Source organism: Hemicordylus capensis, chromosome 14 (assembly GCF_027244095.1).
Source record: "Hemicordylus capensis ecotype Gifberg chromosome 14, rHemCap1.1.pri, whole genome shotgun sequence".
In the NCBI taxonomy this organism is placed as follows: Eukaryota; Metazoa; Chordata; class Lepidosauria; order Squamata; family Cordylidae; genus Hemicordylus; species Hemicordylus capensis.
The window spans coordinates 8,502,910-8,522,083 of NC_069670.1; the positions used below are offsets into that span (position 1 = coordinate 8,502,910).

The 19,174-nt window shown below is 61.6% G+C and overlaps 1 protein-coding gene across 5 annotated transcripts in view; it reads right to left on the bottom strand.

Moving 5' to 3' along the window:
• BCAN (brevican) overlaps positions 1-17,880 on the bottom strand; it is a 29,392-nt gene extending 11,512 nt beyond the window's left edge. The window contains exons 1-7 of one of the 5 annotated variants that reach the window (XM_053278545.1): positions 17,748-17,880; positions 6,628-6,717; positions 5,768-6,163; positions 4,875-5,049; positions 3,203-3,330; positions 2,638-2,931; positions 280-471 (exon numbers count right to left, since the gene is read on the bottom strand). In XM_053278545.1, coding sequence (XP_053134520.1) covers positions 280-471; positions 2,638-2,931; positions 3,203-3,330; positions 4,875-5,049; positions 5,768-6,163; positions 6,628-6,709 — 1,267 coding nt within the window. In that variant the 5' untranslated portion in view covers positions 6,710-6,717; positions 17,748-17,880. Of the gene's footprint in view, positions 1-126; positions 472-2,637; positions 2,932-3,202; positions 3,331-4,874; positions 5,050-5,767; positions 6,164-6,627; positions 6,718-10,405; positions 10,687-17,509; positions 17,619-17,747 lie in introns of those variants that run through there. The other 4 variants (XM_053278541.1, XM_053278544.1, XM_053278542.1 and 1 more) reach the window with 4 other exon arrangements.
• Between the last annotated feature and the right edge of the window lie 1,294 nt (positions 17,881-19,174).

Genomic DNA, 19,174 nt, shown 5'->3' on the forward strand with positions numbered 1-19,174 from the left:
CTCCTGCCTGCTAGTCTTCTAGTGTCTGGGCAGCCTCTCTCCAGGGAAAGGCCCCCCCAGCTGCCCCCCCAGGGAAGCCCTCAGCCGCCCCCAACCCCGCCTGCTGGACACCCCCCCCCCACCTACCAGGCCCGCGTCTCTCTGTGCAAATCCTGTCTCTGTCTGTCCCCCTTTCCTCCTCCTCGCCACTCTGGCCTGGTCTGCTGGGACAGCTAACTGGGCCTGCCTCCGGCCCCTGGGGGGCCCGGGGGCCCGGGGCTGCCTCTTCGGGGGCCTCACTGGGCTTGTGCGGCTGCGCCTCCAGGAGGTCCTGGGAGACGGGCACGGAGTAAATGGCCCCTCGGGATTCCTTCGGCACCTCCCGCGCCGCGTGGGGCAACCACAGCTCTTCCATCTTTTCTGTCACAGTCACAATCTCCTCGCTGCCCTCTGCCTCGGGGACGGGAGACTCAGAGAAAGGGCTGGTCTCTTCTGTGGGCGGAAAGAAAGCGGGAGGTGGTTACTGCCTCTGCCCTCGCCAACATCTGGGACAGGAACGCTGAGCTGGTGAGATGTGAGGGCGGCAGCCGGGGTGGGGGGTCCTTCACACATCTGCCCATTTCATGTCTAAAACAGGGGGGAGTCCACGCCTTGCAACCCGAGGGGCAAACTGAACGCCGCCCCCCCCCCCCGCCACCCACGGCCCCTGGCCAGCCTGCAGGCATTTTCTTCCACAGTCTGGCTCAATTCCAGGACCAGAGGAGCCACAGGGGCAGAAGGCAGTGCGGGGGGGGGGCACCACGGACTGGAGGGGTCATCGCCCCTCATCCGCCAAGCATCCCTTCCACTCAGGGGTGTCCTTGGAGAGCCCTGGCGGGGTGTGGGGCCTGGGGCAAGTCAGCCAGTGCGGGGGGCCCTTCCAATTAATTTGCATGGGAGTTAAAGGGCCTGGGGCGGTCGCCCTGCTTGCCCTGCCCTAAGGACAGCCCTGTTCTTCCGCTGCAGGAAGCCAACCCTGCCCCACTTCAGACCGGAATGCTGCAGATGGGGGGGGAGGCATGACCCCCCTCCTTGTGTCTGGTTTGGCCTGCAACGGCCCTGAGGCTCAGGAATCATAACTGATGGGCTTAAATGAGGGGCAGGTTGAGGAAACTGGCTCACTGAAGAGCCTCAGAAAAGACCAGCTGGATCAGGCCAAGGTAGCCCATCCAGTCCAGCAGGCTGCTTCAGGCAGTGGCCAGCCAGGTGCATCCGGGAAGCCCCCGGGGGTGAGGGTGTGGAGCAGAGAGGATGCCAATGCCCCTGCCCTTGGTATCCCCTGATATCTGGTGTCCAGGGGCATCACACCCTCTTGGATCCTGATGGCAAGAATCAGCTATCCAGGCTAGTAGCCACTCGATAGCCCTGCCCCCCAGGAATTTATCTAAACCTTTTAAAACTGGCTAGACTGGTGGCCATCACCACACTCAGTGGCAGTGAATTCCATAGTTTGACTACACATTGTGTCACTGCCTTTGGTCTGTCCTGAATCTCCCAGCATTTCGCTTCATCGGACCGTCCTGGGTTTTAATATTATAATGAGCCTCAGTCTCCCCTGCGGATAGGCAAGGCTGGCATGATACACTTCAATACACTTCAGTGCTGCTCAGTTAACTCAAGCGAACGCCACTGAAAGCCACGGAGACGGAAGCCTGATGTGTCCAGAGATTCTGGGGGAGGTGCAAATGGATCCAGCACAGGCAGTGAGTGACGTGCAGACTGGAAGAGGAACCAAACTCCGGTTCTTTGGCTCAGATCAAAGATAGCTTTGGCGATGCCTTATATTCCCTCTAGGGCAGAGCTTCTCAAACTCGGGTTGTGATGTTGCTGGACTACAAATCCCCTCATCCCCTGCCCTAGAGTGATTCCAACCTTCACATTGTCTCGTCGCCCCCTCAGAGCCACCTTCATTCTGCATGCGGTGAGGGCAAAGAGGCTCTCCGTGGCCTCCGCGGGAGGCCCTTCCCAGCACTGGCTCCCTGGCCCCCTTTCGGGGGAGACGCCGAGACCTGCAGCTGAACCTGGGACCTTCTGTATGCCAAGCAGGCGCTCGACCACTGAGCTGCCCCCTATGCGAGGGGTCTCAGACTTGGGTCCCAGATGCTGCTGGACTACAACTCCCATCACCCCGTCCCATGGGTCACAGAGGATGATAGGAGTTGTAGTCCAGCCACATCCAGGGACCCGGGTTTGAGAGCCTCCCCACTAAGCAGACAGCAAGCAGTGTGGGTGTCTTCCGCCGTGAGCTTCTACGCTGCCAAGCATTTCCTGCTCACGGGCCAAGAGAAGCCGTGATCAGGGGACAGGCGGTGGGGTGGCTGCTGCTGCTGCTGAGCCCCAAGTCAGCCGGAATAGGGGCTCCAGGGCGGGTGGGCCAGGTGGCCTCCCCCATGGCCAGCAGCACCTGCAAAACTGAAGTCCCTCCTGGTGTGCAGAAGGCTTGCCGCCTTTGCTTCACGGCCTTGTGCTGTGCCTTCCACACACACACACACTCAGGACTTAGCAGGCCAAGCTCATCTCGGCCTGGAGATGAAGTGGGGGGACTGTGCCCCCCCCCCCACGGCTGCCTCCCGAGGCCCAGACCGGCGGAGCTGCCCACGGAGCAGCAGGAGCCCTCACCTCGGAAGCAGTAGGCGTCGTACTTGCTCTGGGGCTCCGGGAAGCCCGTCTGGTTGCGGAAGAGGAAGAGGGTCTTGACGCCCGGCAGGCTCCCTCCGCACTTCTCCCGCGGGGTCACGATGGGGTAGCGCACGCTGCCGTCGGCCAGCCAGCCGGGGTTGCAGTGGTCCAGCCCCTCGCTCCAGGCGGCATACAGCTGGCCCGTGGTGGCCATCTCCCCGCCCAGCGCCTGGCACTCCGCCTGGGCCTCCTCCCAGGTGAACTTCTCCGGGGAGCTCACCACGAACAGCTCTCCTGCAGCAAGCACAGGCCAGGCGGCCGTCAGGGTCTACCAGGAGGAGACGGGCCCAGGCCCCTCCAGCTGAGCAGGGAGAGCAGGCACCTCCCTGGCTGGCTGGCTGGCTGGCTGGCTGGGGTGGGGGCGTTGGGTCGCAAGAGGGAGAGGCCTGCTGTGGGTGACCGCCCCACAAAGCAGACGCGGAGCGTTGCGTTTCCCAAGGCCAGGCCCAAGCGTCCTGTGTAGGCAAGGAAGCCTGCCCTGGCTCCTTCCGCCCGGGGGACTTACCATACAGTTCTTCAGCATAGCAATAGACGTCGTAGGTGTCCCCCGGGTCCACCACGCCATAGTTGCGGACTCCCGGGTACCCGTCCATGTCTCCGTAGCAGGCTTCGCGGGGGGTCTGGATGGGGTACCTGAGGGGAAGAGAAGCAGCAGCAGCAGGAGGAGGGGGCTTGCTTTTTGCTGGGGGGCCAGGCAGGCCTCTCTGTCCAATGGAAGGGAGATTGGAGCAACAACCCTCTCTTTTGTGAAAGGGGAGAGGCTCCCGAGCGGAGGCTCCCACAGGCGGCCCTGCCCCTGCCCCTGCCCCAACCACAGTGAAGCGTGTGAGCTCAGACCCCTTCTCAGGGCCTGGGCCGGTCTTCTAGTGGAAATGCTGCCCCTCCTCACTCCAGCAGGGAAGGAAGAGAGCCTCGTGGCCTCCCTTCATACCACTAGCAGAGAATACGAGGAGAGGGAAAATGCATCGCACCTCAGGGCCTAATGCTGCTTTTACCGTCGTCAACGTAGCAATCTTTGGACTTTTACTAGCCAATAAAAGTGCCACCATCCCAGAAAGTGGAAGCTCATCCCAAGAAGCATTCCTCTGAAGAAGCCAGGCCCACACCTTCCGATTCAGCGGAAAGGCCAAGTCCTCTGTATCCCAGGAGGATTCCCCCCCAAAAAGGGGTTCAGCCCCACAACAGAGTATGAAGGGGGAGCTGGGCTCACAGAGGCCACAGAGAGAGTCACGAGATCCCGCCAAGCACAGATCACCAGCAACATCTCCTCTCCTGCCATGGGAGAAGTGGCTGGTGGATTGGGCCCCACGTTATACCTGCTTCCTGCGCTCACTTTTGACAGCAGCTGTATCTATTTACAATACCCCCATCCGATCTTTTCCGTTCAATGAACTCTCAAGACAGGCTCATAAAATGCAAAACGCTTGAACAATAACATTGAATCATAACCGTGCCAAGTAAATAAACAGACTCCTTCCAGGATGCCAACAAGAAATAGAGATGTACATATCAGGAGGTATGAAAATGTGTGTGTGTGTGTGTGTGTGTGTGTGTGTGTGTGTGTGTGTGTGAGAGAGAGAGAGAGAGAGAGAGAGAGAGAGAGAGAGAGAGAGAGAGAGAGAGAGGATAAAATGTGCAGGTGAAGGGTGGTGAAATCCTGTCCTCAGCCAAACGCTCAAGCCAAAGGAAAGCATGTCCTGGGTGCTGAAAAGGCAGGCTGGCTGGTGGCTTGGCGCCATCCTGATCTCCCTGGGGGGCGGAAGGAGATTTGCCAAGGAGGCACCTGACCCCACCCAAGAGACCCATTTTGCAGTCATCGCCTCTCCAGCACCTGCCGGGAGTGGGGTGGGGGGCCCACAGGGCTCAGAAGACCAGGAGGAGCAGCTTCCAGGCAGGCCTTTCCCAGCACCACCACCCCCGCCCCAGAGATGCCTGGGACCTTCGGCATGCCAAGCTGGGGGGAGCGGCTTCAGCCCTTCTCCAGCTCCCCCCTCCCCTCCCGCCCCCCCTCCACAATCTCTTCTGCTGCTCAGGTGCAGCCTGACCCAGGCGGCTTTTGGTTCTTCCAACAAGACACCTGGCACACACTCAAGGAGGAGAACCCCAGAATCCCCCAGGACACCTATGGAGCCCCCCACACACACACCCCATCCCCGGAGTGAGCCCCGCGCGCCTACCTGACGGTTTGGTCAGCGATCCAGCCCGCGTCGCACTGCTCGTACCCGCTGAGGTAGGCGGCGTACAGCTGCTCGGGGGTGGCGATCTCGGCCTCGATCCTGGCGCAGGCTTCCTGGGCCTTGGCAAAGGTGTAAGCATACCGGGCGGAGCCTTCCCGGTAAAGGAAGACGACTCCTGGGCAGGCAGGGAGGAGAGAGAGGCCCTTCGAGGCTCCATCACGCCCGTCTGGAGGGGGCCCCCCCGCCAGGCCAGCTGGGCAAAAGGGCACCTTTTACGTGCCTGGGGTTTTTTTCCTGTTTAGCAAGGGGGAGCAACTGTCCCTATCCAGCCCAGCACCCCTCCAGAGGCGGGGGGTGGGAGGGTTCCCCCGTGTTTCTTTTTAGATAAGGAGGAGAACAGGGAACCAGATTCCCATTCTTTTTGCCATGTAAACTACCAGCTTTTTTGGGGGGGGGGGCCTGAAAAGCAGTATAGATGCTTTGCCAGATGTTTTAATGCAATGAGCCGACTTCAAGGCTTATTGGAAGAGGGCTAATCATGTGACAGCGAGGAGGAAACGGGCCCCCTGGGCTGAGCAGGGGCAAGCACCTCTTTCATGTTCTGAGGAAGTCAGTCATGGATTGATTGCTTAAGCAATGCGTGAATTAGTCCACCCTAACCCTAACCCTAACCCAATCAGCCAGCGCAGGAGGGAAGCCAGGCAGGAAGCATGGGGGGGCCCACCTGCCTGCCCCCTCCCTCCCGGCCAGGGGCCTTCCCATGCAGAGCCCGCCCCCCACCCCACCCCACCCCACCCCTGGCTCCTCCCCAGGGTGGCTGGGCCTGCGCGTGTGCTGAGTGGGGCCCTTGATGTGGGGCCGGGATTTGCACCCCCCGCCCCCAAAGGCCTTACCTTTCACCTTGACCTCCAGCAGGTCATGCCCGTCCTCGATCCCGTGCTGGACGTCGCAGCGGTAGACCCCGGAGTCGTTGGAGCGCAGGTGGTTCAGCAGCAAGGTGGCGTCCGTCGGCGACTCCGGGTAGAAGGGGAGGGAGACCCGGTCGCGGTAGCCCTCGCTCACCTTCACCTTCAGGCCCCGGGCCACCAGGATCTCCGCTTCCCGGCCGCCCTCCGCCAGGAAGGTCCACTTCACCCGGGGCGCCCCCTGGACGGCCCGCCGCCCCACCGCCCCAGCCGTGGGCAGGGGGCGCAGGTAGGTCATGTGGCAGGGGAGGGTGAGGCTGCCGGCCAGCACGGCCCGGACTGGAGGGTGTTTGGGGATGGAGACCCGAAGGGCCTTGAAGTCGTCTGGTGGGGGGAGAAGCAAGCAGAGAAGATCCCCATTCAGACATGACGCCGCACCAACTCACAGAGGTCTAGAAACTCGCACCTGTGTGAATGACGCTCCCTGTGCTCATTTCCAAAGTGGGCCTGGATACAGGCCCCTCAAATGCACGTACAGCTAGGAAGCGTACCTCCACACCTGCATTCAGCATAACGCGGGGACGGCTGTACCTGTGTAAACGGTACACTCGTCGTATGAGTGTTGGACGTAGCATGTGAATGGGTCCAAGGTCACCTGGGAGCCCGAGGGCAGGCTGAGCCACTGGGTTGGATCCCCCTTCCAGAACAGGGACTCCTTGGACCACAGAGAGGCCCTTTGAGCAGACCAGTGCCCGCTGCTCAATAGCCCCCCCCAGAAGTGTGTGTGCCATCCCCCCCCCGTGACCTGCAGCTTGTGCAGAATATCTACCCCCCGCCCGCTGCCTTACCTGTGCTTTCTCTGGAGAAACGGAAGGCCCCTGCGGAAAGCACCTGGGCCAAGGCAGAGAACGCCAGAAGCAGGTGGGCCATTCTGGTTCCTGTTAGGGAGGGGGGGGGGACGGAGAAGAGTCAGAGCAATGGCGGCATTGCAGGCCCCACACACACTGCCACATGCCTCAGAGGAGAAGTGAAGAACTGTCTGGAGTGCCCTGTGCCACTGAGGAGTGAAAGGGAATGGCCAGCCCGGCGGGGGGGGGGGCGGGGGGGAGAAAGGTTGGACCATCATGTGGGTTTCTGTTCCACACGCCTTCCAGGCTGGCCAAGTCGTGCAGCATCTGTGTGGGCATGCTCGGGGCGGGGGGGGGGCGAGGTGTGTGTTTCCAGGCCCAGGTCCAAGGTGCTGCTGATACTCCCTTCCCAAGCCGCCCCCCCATCCTAGAGCTGGGCTCCCCCCCTCAAGGATAGACAGCTCCCCCCTCCAGAGAACCGCCTGCAGGAACGTCAGAGGGCTTCTGAATCTGCCTGGACACGCCAACTGCGGCTGCCGGGAAACCTCTACTTCTGCTAGTGACATTGACCAGGCCGGAGAGGCGACGTTTTTAGCCTTTGTGACACGTATTTTGCTGTCTTTGGTGTCTGAAGAATTGTAAACCACCTTGGGAGTCTTGTGTATGTATAAATGCAACAAAGAAATAACAAATAAGTAGGGAAGTTTGGACAACTTCATGGAGGAGAGAGAGGTCTATCCACGGCTACTAGTCGGAGGGCTGCAGGCCACCTCCAGCCTCCAAGGCAGGATGCCTCTGAGTCCCAGTCGCAGGGGAGCAGACACCGCAGGAGAGATTGGGCCGGCCCCTTCCAACTCCTGCCTGTGGCTTCCAGCGGCATCTGGTGGGCCACTGGGGGAGACCGGAGGCTGGCCTAGATGGAGGCTGGCCTGACCCGGCAGGGCTGCTCCGATGTTCTGAAGTAGTGGAGTGATACTCTTGGGATTCATCGTCGGTCCTTCTGGGGCAGCAGCAGCTGCCCTCGAGATTGCCTAAGTGAGCTGCATCGGCCGGCACCAGGCATGGATCCATTTGCCTGCTGTTGGGAAATGTGCCCCCCTCCAGGCGGCGCGGTCCCTGTTGGCCCCGCCCCTTCACGCCTTGGCCCCGCCCCTGTCTCTCGGCTCCACCCCTTTCCCACTGGGCTCCTCCCCTGGGTGCAGGGCTCTTGGCACTGGGTCCCACTCGTGGGCTGGGGCCAAGGGAGGTCCCAGCACTTGGCCCACTCCTCCGGGGCGCTGCATGGCGCTCAGTCCGAGGAGCCAAATGCTCCACAGCGGAGCCAAGCTCGCTGGCAGGAGATCATTGGAGTCTTGTTTGCAAATCAACCGCTATCAAGAGAAAATGCCAACCGGGAGGAGACCTTTTGCTGGCACAGTCTCTTCCTCCCTTCGCCCCCCCTCCACCCCCCCCGTCTGGGCAGACCAGTGTCTCCTCCGCTGCCATGACCTTTCTTTAGAGACTGTCTGAAGCGTTTCTGCACGACAGCTCTGCTCTTCCGCGCTCCATTTAACAGGATGTCCTAGAACTTTCTGTTTAAAAAAAGCTTGCGCCCAGCTCTTCCCATCAGCACCTTTGGCATTTGCAAAGATCGTCTTGCCCCAGCGCCTAAAGTACATGACAGGAGGCAGATCCAGATGCAGGCCGAACAGAAAGCGATTGGGGGCTAAATGCAGTTCTCTGTGAGCTTCTGGACATCTGGAACTCACCCATCAGGGCTGGGCAAACTTGGCCCTCCCAATGTTGTTGAACTACAACTCCCATCATCCGCAGGGGTTGTAGCTGAACAACAGCTGGAGAGCCAAGCTGGCCGAGCCCTGCCTTACAAGGGCCCTTGTTTCCTGCTGCAGAGAGGAGGAAAAAAGGCAACCAGCCAGGACAGAGGAACAGAGTCAGACCCTGGGTCCACCTAGCTCAGGATTGTCTTCACAGACTGGCAGCGGCTTCTCCAAGGTTGCAGGCAGGAATCTCTCTCAGCCTGATCTTGGAGATGCTGCCAGGGAGGGAACTTGGAGCCTAGAGGCTCTTCCCAGAGGGGCCCCATTACCCCATAAGGGGAAGATCTTGCAGTGCTCACACATCGAGTCTTCCATTCAAATGCAACCAGGGCAGACCCTGTTTAGCTAAGGGGACAAGTCCTGCTTGCTGCCCCCAGACCAGCTCTCCTCTCTACGCAGGTGTCTTTTGGGAGGGGGCTGGTTTGGACCAGGGCCATAGCAGGGGGAGGGACCCCTGGCCTTTGTGTGAAGGCCCCAGGCCAAATGGCTTCATCAGGGGAGCAACGGGAGACGGGCAGACTCTGGGTCCTGCCTGGCTCCGAATAATAAGCCAAGACCTTTTCTGCACCTTAAGCAAAGAGAGCTTGGCTTTCTGGGCCCCACACAGGGAGGGAGCAGTGGAGTGCCCCATCTCTACTCTGAGGGTGCAGGTCGGAGCAAGTGCAGAAACACAGAGACCTCCTCCATGCTGGGGGGGCAGGTCCCCAGAGGCTCAGACCCCCCAGGTTTGTGGGGGCTGCTGAGTCTTGTGAGGTGGGAGCCCCACGGCGCCCGGTGGGGATGGAGAAGGAGGGCGCCTGCTGGGTTAGGGTTTGTGGGGAGGAGCAGCAGAGCCGGCTGTGTCTGCTGGCCGCTCAGGGTGCAGAGGGCTGAGAGGGGGAAGGGGCCCCTGCTTGCCCTGCAGGAGGTCTCCGGTTCGATCCCTGGCAGCGTCTCCAGGGACGCCTTCCAGGTTAGCTGCTCCACAGCGGCAAAATGCTTCCGTTCAGGCAAATCGCATTCAAAACATATATAGCAAAGCTGCCAGCAGGGGGCGCAGTCTTGCGAAAACTAACAACTTGGTGGGGGGGGGGAAACAGCAAGCTTTTTATGCCGGACGCGGACGTTTTACAGCGATTAAATTCGAAACGAGGCCTTGGCAATGGGAACAGCACCCTGATGTCAGCGTAGGGGCCGCGGTGCCACGACACAGGAAGTGTGGAAGCACCCTTGACCCCACTGCAGGGTCTAAGAGGGCTGGGAGAGACACCTGCCCGCAACCTTGGCAACTTCGGGGCAGACCTTGAGAGAGAGCGGGCCGTCGTGTGCTGCTGCTGCTGCTGCTGCGGCACGGAAACGCGGAGGCGGAGGCGGAGACCTCCTCGACCGACCGACCGCAGGCAGACTGGCCAGCTCTCCGGCGAGAGCCCTGTAACCACGTCCCTTCAGCAAGGCCTCCCTTTCCCCCAGCAAGCGGCTGCCTCTCTGGGCTGTCTGCAGGCCAGCAGTGGAGAGGAAGGAGGAGGCTTCCCTGCACAGAGAGGGGCCTCTTAAGATTCCAGGCAGGCACCAGGGCCTTTGCTCTTCTTCCCGGGGAATGCTGGAGACTGACCAAAGGGCCTTTTCTTCCCCGCCTCGCTCTGAATTTCCCAGCGCACAAAGAGCGGCCTTCCCTCCCCACCGCCAGCAGCCTTTGTCTCCTTCCAAATCACAAATCTTTACGGCTTCTTCTTCTTCTTCTTCTTGGCCTTGGCCCTGGCTGGCGGCCAGCTCTCTTCCCACCCTCCTCCTCTGGCCTCCCACGGTCAAAGCAACCGGCTCCTCTGTGCACGGTCCGGCACCAGCTGCCTTGCTGGCCTCTCTGCTGGCTGGCTTCATGAATCAGGGGCTTAGGGAGACGGTTCTCCCTCTCCGCCCACAGAGCCAGAGCCAGGGGCCGCCATCCCAGGACCACACTCACTGCCAGGACATTTAGGACTGACCGGAAGAGGCACTTCTCCACACCGCACACAACTGAGGGGCTTCCCAGCCAGCCACGGGACGTGGTGAGGGCCACCAGCTTGCATGGCTTGGACTCACTCATGGAGGACTGGCCTATCCATGGCTTCTTCACCACAGGATCTCCCAGCAGCACTTCTGACAAGAATCCCGGCTTCAGCCTCCTTCTTCCACCGCATGGCAAGGATGCTCAGTGGCTGGTGGTGCTGCAGGCTCCCGGGTCTCCTCTTCCCCTCACCTTGCCGCTGTGCCCTGGGGAAGAAGCCAGCTGTGCCTGTCGGTCCGGCCCCTGCCACCGCCCCCCCCCCCCCGGCCTTCTCTGCTCTCTTCTGCCCCACTGTGGTTCGTACTGGAATTAGTTCCACCCGCCAGCTATCCCTCCTCCCTCCCACCGGACCAGCCTTTTCTCCTGGGGAGTGAGGGAGATATCATGAGGCAAGTGGGAAGGGGTGGAGCTGGGGGCCCTCAGGAGCTGGGCCCCCCGGGTTCTTGGAACCCATCCTGGACGGAGGCTTGCTGCTTCTCCCCCACTCAGAATCCCCCCCGCCCCGCCCGCAGTCTCTCGGCCAGGGCTAGTCAGCCCAGCTCCCAAAGGTGCCCTGTCAGCAGCGTGTGGGGAAGGGGGAAGGCCTCTCTTCCGGGGGGGGCTCTCTTGAGGAACTCGCAGCAGGAGCCTCGGCTGGCCGGCCGGCGGCTTTTGCGGCAGCTGCAGCGTGAGTCAGCATCAGGCTGCCTTGCATCCCAGGCCTGGCGGCCCTCCAAGGAGGAGCCTCACCCCCCAGCCAGGGGTGCTTCGGGGGATGAGCCAAGGGGTGTGGGGGGGTGACCCTGCTGGCAGCCCTGGTGCAGGCACAGCCGACCCCCCAGGAGTGCAGGGGACCCCCTGCTGGCCAGGGCCTCCCTGTTCCCCAGGCCCTCCCTTGGGGAGCTGCAGCCCCCCCTCTGCAGCACACGGGGGGGGGGGAGAGACTCTGCCCCACCCGGCTGGAGGCAGCGTCCTCTACTCTGCAGGGGCCACTGGATAATGCTGCACACACACCCAGCCCCCTACTTAAAGCCCAAGTGGGCCGTTTAGGTGGCAAAACGCTAGAAAACAGAAGGGCGCAACTAGCAAGCCTGTAGCCGCCCTTGCAGGTCTACTAGCCTCAGCACCTGCGGGGTGGAGGGGGGCTGTCCACATGCAGAGAGGGGGAAACCCCTCCCTGTCCACACCGTGTCTCTAAAGGAAAGCCAGCCAGCCAGCCAGTTCCCTCTCGCCTTAGCAAAGCTTTTCAGTCCTGAGAAGCAGAGTTTGCCCTCCAGGTAGCGGCCTGCCCCTAAGTCCAGCCTGGGGGGCACTAGAGGAAAGAAGCCATCCCCCTTGGGGCCAGCAGCTCCCAGCTCCAGCAAGAGGCCTTCCCCACCCACAGCTGGGTCTGCAGTCTGGGGAAGAAAACTGGGGCGGGGAGGGGGGGCAGTGTTCCCTCGAAGGTGCACAGAAGTGGTTTTTTAATGTCCGCGCAGTTGATTTTCGATCCCACTCCGGCTGAATCAGGACTGCCTCGCTGGGAACACACATGGTGTGCGCGCACACAGCCTTGATCCTGCCGCCCAGAACAAAACTCATTCCGCACACCGGAGGAAAAAATTAGAGGGCGCTCAGTGCTGGGGGGGGGTTGTCATCACAGGACACCGAGGTCCCCCGGCCAGCCTTGAAACAAAGCGGCAGCCCCTGGCAAAGGCTGGTCTTGGGCTGGCTCTGAGGGAGGGGCGGGCCAGGGGGGGGGCCCAGAAATGCCCAGGAAATGGAGAGGCGGCAGGAAGGAGGACTTGGCAGCGGCTGAAAAGGGCGGATGTGGTGGGGCCATCTCTGGGTGTCTGTGGGCATCGGAGGAGTGACCTGCAACTTTCCAAGGGGCACCCTGGTGGTGACGGGCTCGGGCAGGGCTTGGACACGCGCTGACGGATCTGGGGCCACCTCCCCGCCCCTCCCCGCCCCCTGCACGGGCCCTGCCTGTGCCTCGCATGCGTGAGCACACGTGTGTGCACGTTCTGTCCTGCTGCTCTTGAGCAAGCCGACCCTGGCCTTGGTTCCGAGGCGGCTGGGCAGCTGCAGCCAGGCCAACTTGAGCCGCTGCCCGGGGAGGGGGGTCTCTTTGGAGCTCTTGCCCACGGAGCCCCCTGGGGCCAGGAGCGCCTCTCCCAACGCGCCATGCCCCCCTCCCCTGGCGCCCTCCCACCTGGCCACCTCCACACGCAGGCTCGCTCCGGCTGCCGCCTGACTCACTGGGACCCCTCTCGCCCTGCTGCAGAACCATCGAATGGCCCTGCGCGTTGCTGGCCTCTTCCGCCCGGCCCGGCCCGGCGGGGGGGGTTTGGTAGGACTGGAGCACGAGGGTCCAATCCGAAAGAAGGCCCTTGCTGACCGTGCAGGGGCTGTGATGGCCGAACACAGAAGCACCCTGAACGGGCAGGAGTGACACTGTGGTAGTAGCGCGTCATCTGGAAAGCCCCCCCCCTGGGGGGCACCTTCTTGCAGACTGAACCCCACCACAGTGTCACTGGGGAGTGTCTTGGTCCAGCCCTGCCCCCCCTCGCCCCCCCCCAGGAGTGTGGCTTGCTGCCTCCTTTGGCACCACACTTAGGTCCCAGGAGGCTGAAAAGCGAGGAGGAGGAGGAGGAGGAGGAGGAGGAGGAGGAGGAGGAGGAGGAGGAGGAGGAGGAGGAGGAGGAGGAGGAGGAGGGCGGGAGCAGCAGCAGCCCCAAGGCAGGCAGGCCCTCCTCCCCCCTCCTCCTCTTCCTGCGGCCCCTCCAGCAACAGTTTCCGGGGGGGGGGAATCTGCCTCAGCTCCCCCAAGGACTGGCCTGGCTGCTTGGGTCTTCCTAGGCATCATGGGTCAGGTTATCTTGGCAACCATCAGGACTATCTTGAGGAAGCAGCAACGCTGTCCTTCCGAAGCAGAGAGAAGGCAAGGAGCCACCCCCTCCTCGGCCCCCATCTGTGCCCAGCCCACCCAAAGGGAGTGACGCCTGGACTAGTCCCACGGAGCTCATGGCCAACGGGGCCCAGATGCTGCAACGGGAGGCAAATGTGGCTACCTTGTGGCTGGGTTGGAACCAACCGACTCTCTCCCAAGAATCTGACCAGCAAGAATTTGAGAGGGAGGCGATCCAGGAAAGTGAGAGAGATGAGATCAGAGGGCGTCGGGCATCCTGTTTCCAGCAGTGACCAACCTACTCCCAGTCAGAGGCGTGAAGGAAACACACACACACACACACACACACACACACACACACACACACACACACGGTTTGCCCCCCCCACTGAGCAACTGGAACTGAAGGGTAGACTGCCTTTGAACATGGAGGTTCCATTCAGCTGTCATGGCTCTGTTGATGGGAGTTCCCTCCCCCATCGGCATTTAACGTTTCTGGTGCCACTTAATTGGAAGGAGCTGTGAATGGGCTTGTTTCCTCTCTGTTCCCCACCCCCCTCGGGGCTGCTTGGCTTCTTCCAAAGCATTTGAGGACTGAAATGTCCCCTCGGTGGTGGAGGAGGAGGAGAAAAGGGGTCTGGCCCAAAGCCAGCTCCCTGAAGGCAGGCTGGAGTGAAAGGCGTCTCTCTCTCTCTGCTGAATCCGGCTCCTTCCTCGGGAGGCCTTTGTCCGGGGGCCTCCTCGGCTTGGGAGCCTGCCCTGCTGAGCCCCACTTGGCCCCCCAGCCAGGAAGCCATTTCTTCCGGACTTACAAGTGCAGGCAACGCCCACAAGACTGCCTGTTGCCCTGACAGAGGGAGCTTTGGCCTGTGGGCCGTCTTCAGGCCACTACACACGCCTCCCGGTGCCTGCTGTGGGGGGGGGCAGGTTCCCGTATTTGGAGAACGCCTGTCCCACCACCAGGGTGGGCTCAGACCCGACTCCGGCAGGGCCTGCCTGCAAAGCCCCCGTCTGTGCATGGAGACCAGAGGCAGCCCCTCCTGGCCCACCCCTCTGAGCACCCTCCAGGGCAGGGATTCGGGTTCTGTCTTTGCGTTCTAGCACCCCCATGTTGCATGAGCGTCGCAAAAAGGGAGCCGTCTCTCTTTATCCCTTGCAGGACTGTGAGATTCTGGGGGTCATTTTCAAGACGATCATGCCCAGCCGAAGCATTGGACCCGGGTAGTCTGGGAAGTGCCCAGGAGGCCCCAAGGAAGTTGCCAACGTCGGAGCAGCCCGGCTGCTGGATCTTACCCTCGACTCCAGCAGGGCTGCTCTGGCGTTGGCCACTTGCCTTTTTGGCTCTAGCAGAGTCCCGCCTGTGGCCCTGGGTCACCCCTCGCTCGGGCCAGGCAGCAGCGGCTTCTCCCAGGCTTCAGGCTCAGGGGTCTTTCCCAGCCCTACCTGGAGATGCTGCAGGGGCTGGAACTGGGACCCCCTGCATGCAAAAGCAGGGCTCCTAGCACTGAGCTACAGCCCTGTCCTCCCCCTGCCTGGAAAGTCCCTCCCCTGCGGGCTCCTTCCCACACCCAACACAACCCTTGCTGGAGGTCAATGGCTCTTTGTCATCATGGAGGGAAGGATCAAGTGGGGCGCCCCTCCTCCACCCCCCATCCTGGGACCCACAAGTTATGTTCGGGGGGGGGGGCTTCTCAAATATGACGCAGCCACACCCTCCTTAAGGGAAGCTGGAGGGGATAGTCAACGCCTCTTAGAAGACAGAACCGAAATCCAAATGGAGCTCGGCTGGCAAACGCCTTTGGACGGCGCTTAGCCCAGCCATGGAGCTAAAACCAATGAGATGAAGTTGAGCAGAGAAAACTGCAAAGTCCTGCATTGGGGTAAGAAACCACCAATGCACATGGAGAGGATGGGGGGGTGGGCAGTGGGCCTGGCTTGGGGGCAGGACGCATGGGAGGGACCCCCGAGATGGGATGCTGCAAATGCCCCCCCCCTTGGGCCACACTGACCTCGCCCCACTCTCTCCTGAGCTGGACACAGACCTCACCTGGGAAACTGTGTCCAGTTCTGGACGTTGCATCTTAAGGGGGGCACTGAGAAACTCAACCAAGGGGTCAGGAAAGCCAGCCCTGGGCGGAATGGAGGAAGAAGTTGGCTGTGTTGCGCCTGGAGAAGAGGAGACCAAGGAGTGAAGTCAGAACCGCCCTCCGCACAGAAGGAGGGCCGGGCCAGACGGGTTCCCTGTTGCTTCTGAGGGCCGGACTAGGACCACCTTAGAGTTGAAATTACGAGGAAGAAGCAGCAAGTCCAGGCTGGACATTGGGAGGAACTTCCTGACTGGAAGAGTTTCTTTTGACAGGGGAACTGCCTGCCTCATGCAGTGGTAGACTCTCCTTGGCTGGAGGTTTTCGGACAGAGGCTGGGCCTGGAGGTCCACCTGTCCGGGATGCAGGAGGGGTTTCCTCCACTGAGTGGGAGGTTGGACCAAAAGGCCCCCAAGGTCCCTTCCAAGTTCAGTGGCCCTATCATCTTCGGAGGTGGACTGCCCCTGGACACGGAAGTTCCATTTGGCCAGCATGGTGAAGAAGAATGGCCTCTCTGGACCCGATGAAAGCTTTCAAGGCTGGCCAGCCCAATGATGCCCTGCTGAGGAACGACAAGCAGACCCCCCCCCGCCCTTTGCGCCCCACCACTTGCTGTCCAGAGAGACCCTCATGCCTGCAGCTATTGAGAAGCCCTTGGACTGGCTGCATCTGTACAATGGATAAGATATTAAGGGGGGGGGGAACCGCAGGGTGGCAATTTTGTCCTGGCTTCTGTGTGGCTGTATCGGGCCATTCCTATCAGAGTCACCCCATTTCTCTCCCATGCTGTGTGCCAGTTGAGAGCCTGTGCTCCCTTCAGCTGCACACAGCAGCCCTGCGGGGTAGGCTCCTGCTCTTCTTTCACAGAGAGGCGCTCTGCGGTGGAGGGGGGATTGCCACTCGCCCTCAGTCACCCAGGAAGTCCACAGCCAAGTGGCTGGTTAGAACTGGGTCACCCCAGGACAGCGCCCCCACCCACTGACCCACTCTGCCTCCCAGTGATGGCAGAGAGGAAGACCGGCCTCGATTCGGCCAGCCTGCAGCCGGTGGGCTACACTTCCAGGGAGTGATGCTTTCCCCTCACAGTTCTTGCTTCCAGTGGTCAGTGGGCGGGCAGGGGTGGGGGCTAAATCCAAGCATTATTGTATTGGTGACTCCACTGTTGGACGGGGTCTGTATTCAGATCCCTGCGTTCAAGAAGGAGAACATGAAAATAAAAGGACCAAGCAACTTTCCCTAACCTGAATCCCCCCCCCCCAGCGTTTCTAATTAAATATACTGCTGGATTCGAGGGGTTGGGGTGGGGAGCAAAGCTATAAAACCTATTGACTTTCCAGTTGGTATTTCATACTGCTGCCTTGAAATCAATCTCATTCATAGAGAGAGAGCGCGCGCAACATCCAGCCATTCACACTTTTTAAGTCCTACGGATTTCAGAGGGAGGGGTTTCAGCACAAGGTGATTGAATGGAGCCTCCATGTTCTGAGGCAGTCTACCAGGTGCCTGAGAGGAGAAGACTGGAGAGCCCTCATCCTCTGCATGCCCTGCCTTGGAGTTTCCAGAAGGAGGCTCTGGTGCCTCGAGTTCTGATCCCGCCAGACGCCAGTGAGAGACCTTCTGCCAGGACCACCAAACTCTTTTTCTACTTCAGGGAGGTAGAAATTTGTTGCGGGGGGGGGGGTGCTGACTGGGCCCCTGAAAGGATGCCAAAGGTGCGCGCTGCCCTGGTTTTTGAGAAGGCATCGAAGTCCTTACAATCCTCCTCCGGAATCAAGGTTATGCCCTTTAGCAGGCTTCTGGTCTGCAAGCCACCAGAACTGCAACCCCAGGCAGCGCATGACGGCATGGTTTGCAGTGGCCTCCCCGCTTCATTTGGACCCCCCCGCCGTCGTCCCCCCGCCCGCGCACCGCAATAGATCACTGTACAAAGGAAGCCCCAGACCCGATCTTCTTGACCCCCATGGAAACCCACCCCCGCCCCGCCGCGGGACCCGCAGCCTCACATGCGAGGTAGCAGTAATCAAGGCATGGCTTTAAAAAAATAAAATTAAAATTAAGGAGGGTTGGGGAGTTAGTGCTTTTTACTTGCCGTCTCATCATCCCCGCCGCCACCATCCAAGTGGCCGCTTGTCACTCGGGACGCGCAATCCCTCCCTCCGCATTCCCGGAGGACCCTCCTCGTCTGCTCTACTCACTGGCCCCGGCCAGCCAGACGAGCATCCCTTCGCCACGCGGGCTCGCTCGCCTCGCCTCGGTCAAGGGGGAGGACGGGGGCGCGGAGGAGAGACGCAGAGCCGGGCTCGGCTGCGGCGGAGGCTGCTACTCACCGGGCGGCTTCTGGAGGAGGCAGGGGGCTGCCGCCCAGCGCCGGGGGGCTTGTGGTTGTGGAGGGCTCCGCTGCTGCTGCCGCCGCCGCCCCCCAGATCCCCCTCGGGGAGGCTTGCCTTGCGGGCCGGCTGGGCTGCTGGTGGCGGCGATGCGAGGAGCGAGAACTTTTCCTGCCTCTCGGAGCAGGCGGGCTGGCGGCGGCGGCGGCTGCTGGTGCTGCAGTGAGTGAGCGGGACGCTGCGGGGATGGAGGAGCGAAGCCCGCAGCAGCAGCAGCAGCAGCAGCTCTTCTGCTTCTCCTTCGGCTTCTCCCAGAGGGAGGGAGGGAGGGAGCCGGCGGCCGCCAAGCTGAGCCCCGCCAGGACGCTGCGCGCTCTCCCGCTGCCGCCGCCGCCTGGTGCTGCTGCTGCTGCGGCCGGATGCCCCGAGGGAGAGGAGAGGAGAGGAGAGGAGAGGAGAGGAGAGGGCGCGACTCCCCCGCCCGCCCCTCCGCCCCCTGGAAGGAGAGGGGCTCAGCCTCTGGCGTCCCCCTCCTCCGGCACTCTGGACGCGCACACACGCCCCCTTTTTGCCGCGGACAGAGGAGCCCTGCAGAGGCAGCGGGCGGGGGGAGCAATGCACCAACTTGGCGGGCGAATGAGGAGTCGCCGCTGCTGCCGCTTCTTCATCGCTGGCGGGGCCCTTGCGAGGGGGCGGAGGCGGCATCTCTTACTGTCAGGGGGGCGCAGCGCCATTGTCCTCCTCACGCGCATTTCTCTCCTGTCCCGCCAATCCCTCCGTCCGGGGGTGGCGGTTAAAACGAAGCACGACGAGGCTTCTGGGCCGGGGTCGTCCGGCCGCCGCTGGAGCCGGGATGAAGCCCTCGCAGAAGAAGCGGGACCCGCACCCAGCTTGCCCGACCCGCGAGCGGCAGCCGCCTCTGGTGTTCCTCGAAGGAGGCCCCGCTGGAGTCCGCGGGTCTGGCTTGTCCTGGGTCAGGAGCGAAAGGCTCTGCATGGAAAGGCTCTGCTGCAGTCAGGCCGATGGAAAGGCCTGGCACTTCGCGAAGCTGTTCCGGCTGGAGTGCTGCTGCTGCTGCTGGTAACTTTCCAGAAAAGAGAAAGGAGTGGATCCATCTGAAAGGCTTTGGGTCGGGCCCTGCTTGCTTCTCAGCTCAGATTAACTTTCAGAAGTGTGAGCTGGCTGGCTTGGATGTGGGCTACTGCCTTCCTTGTCTCCAGACGCTGCAATCTGCAGTCCTACCAGTGATCCCCTTTGGAGCCCTCCTTGGGCCCCAGATCTCCCCTCAGGGGATGGAGCAGCTGCTCTGGGAAGAGCATCAACAGGTTCCCAGTCCCCTCCCTGGCGGCATCTCCAAGATAGGGCTGAGAGAGACTCCTGCCTGCAGCCTTGGAGAAGCCATTGACAATCCTGAGCTAGATGGACCA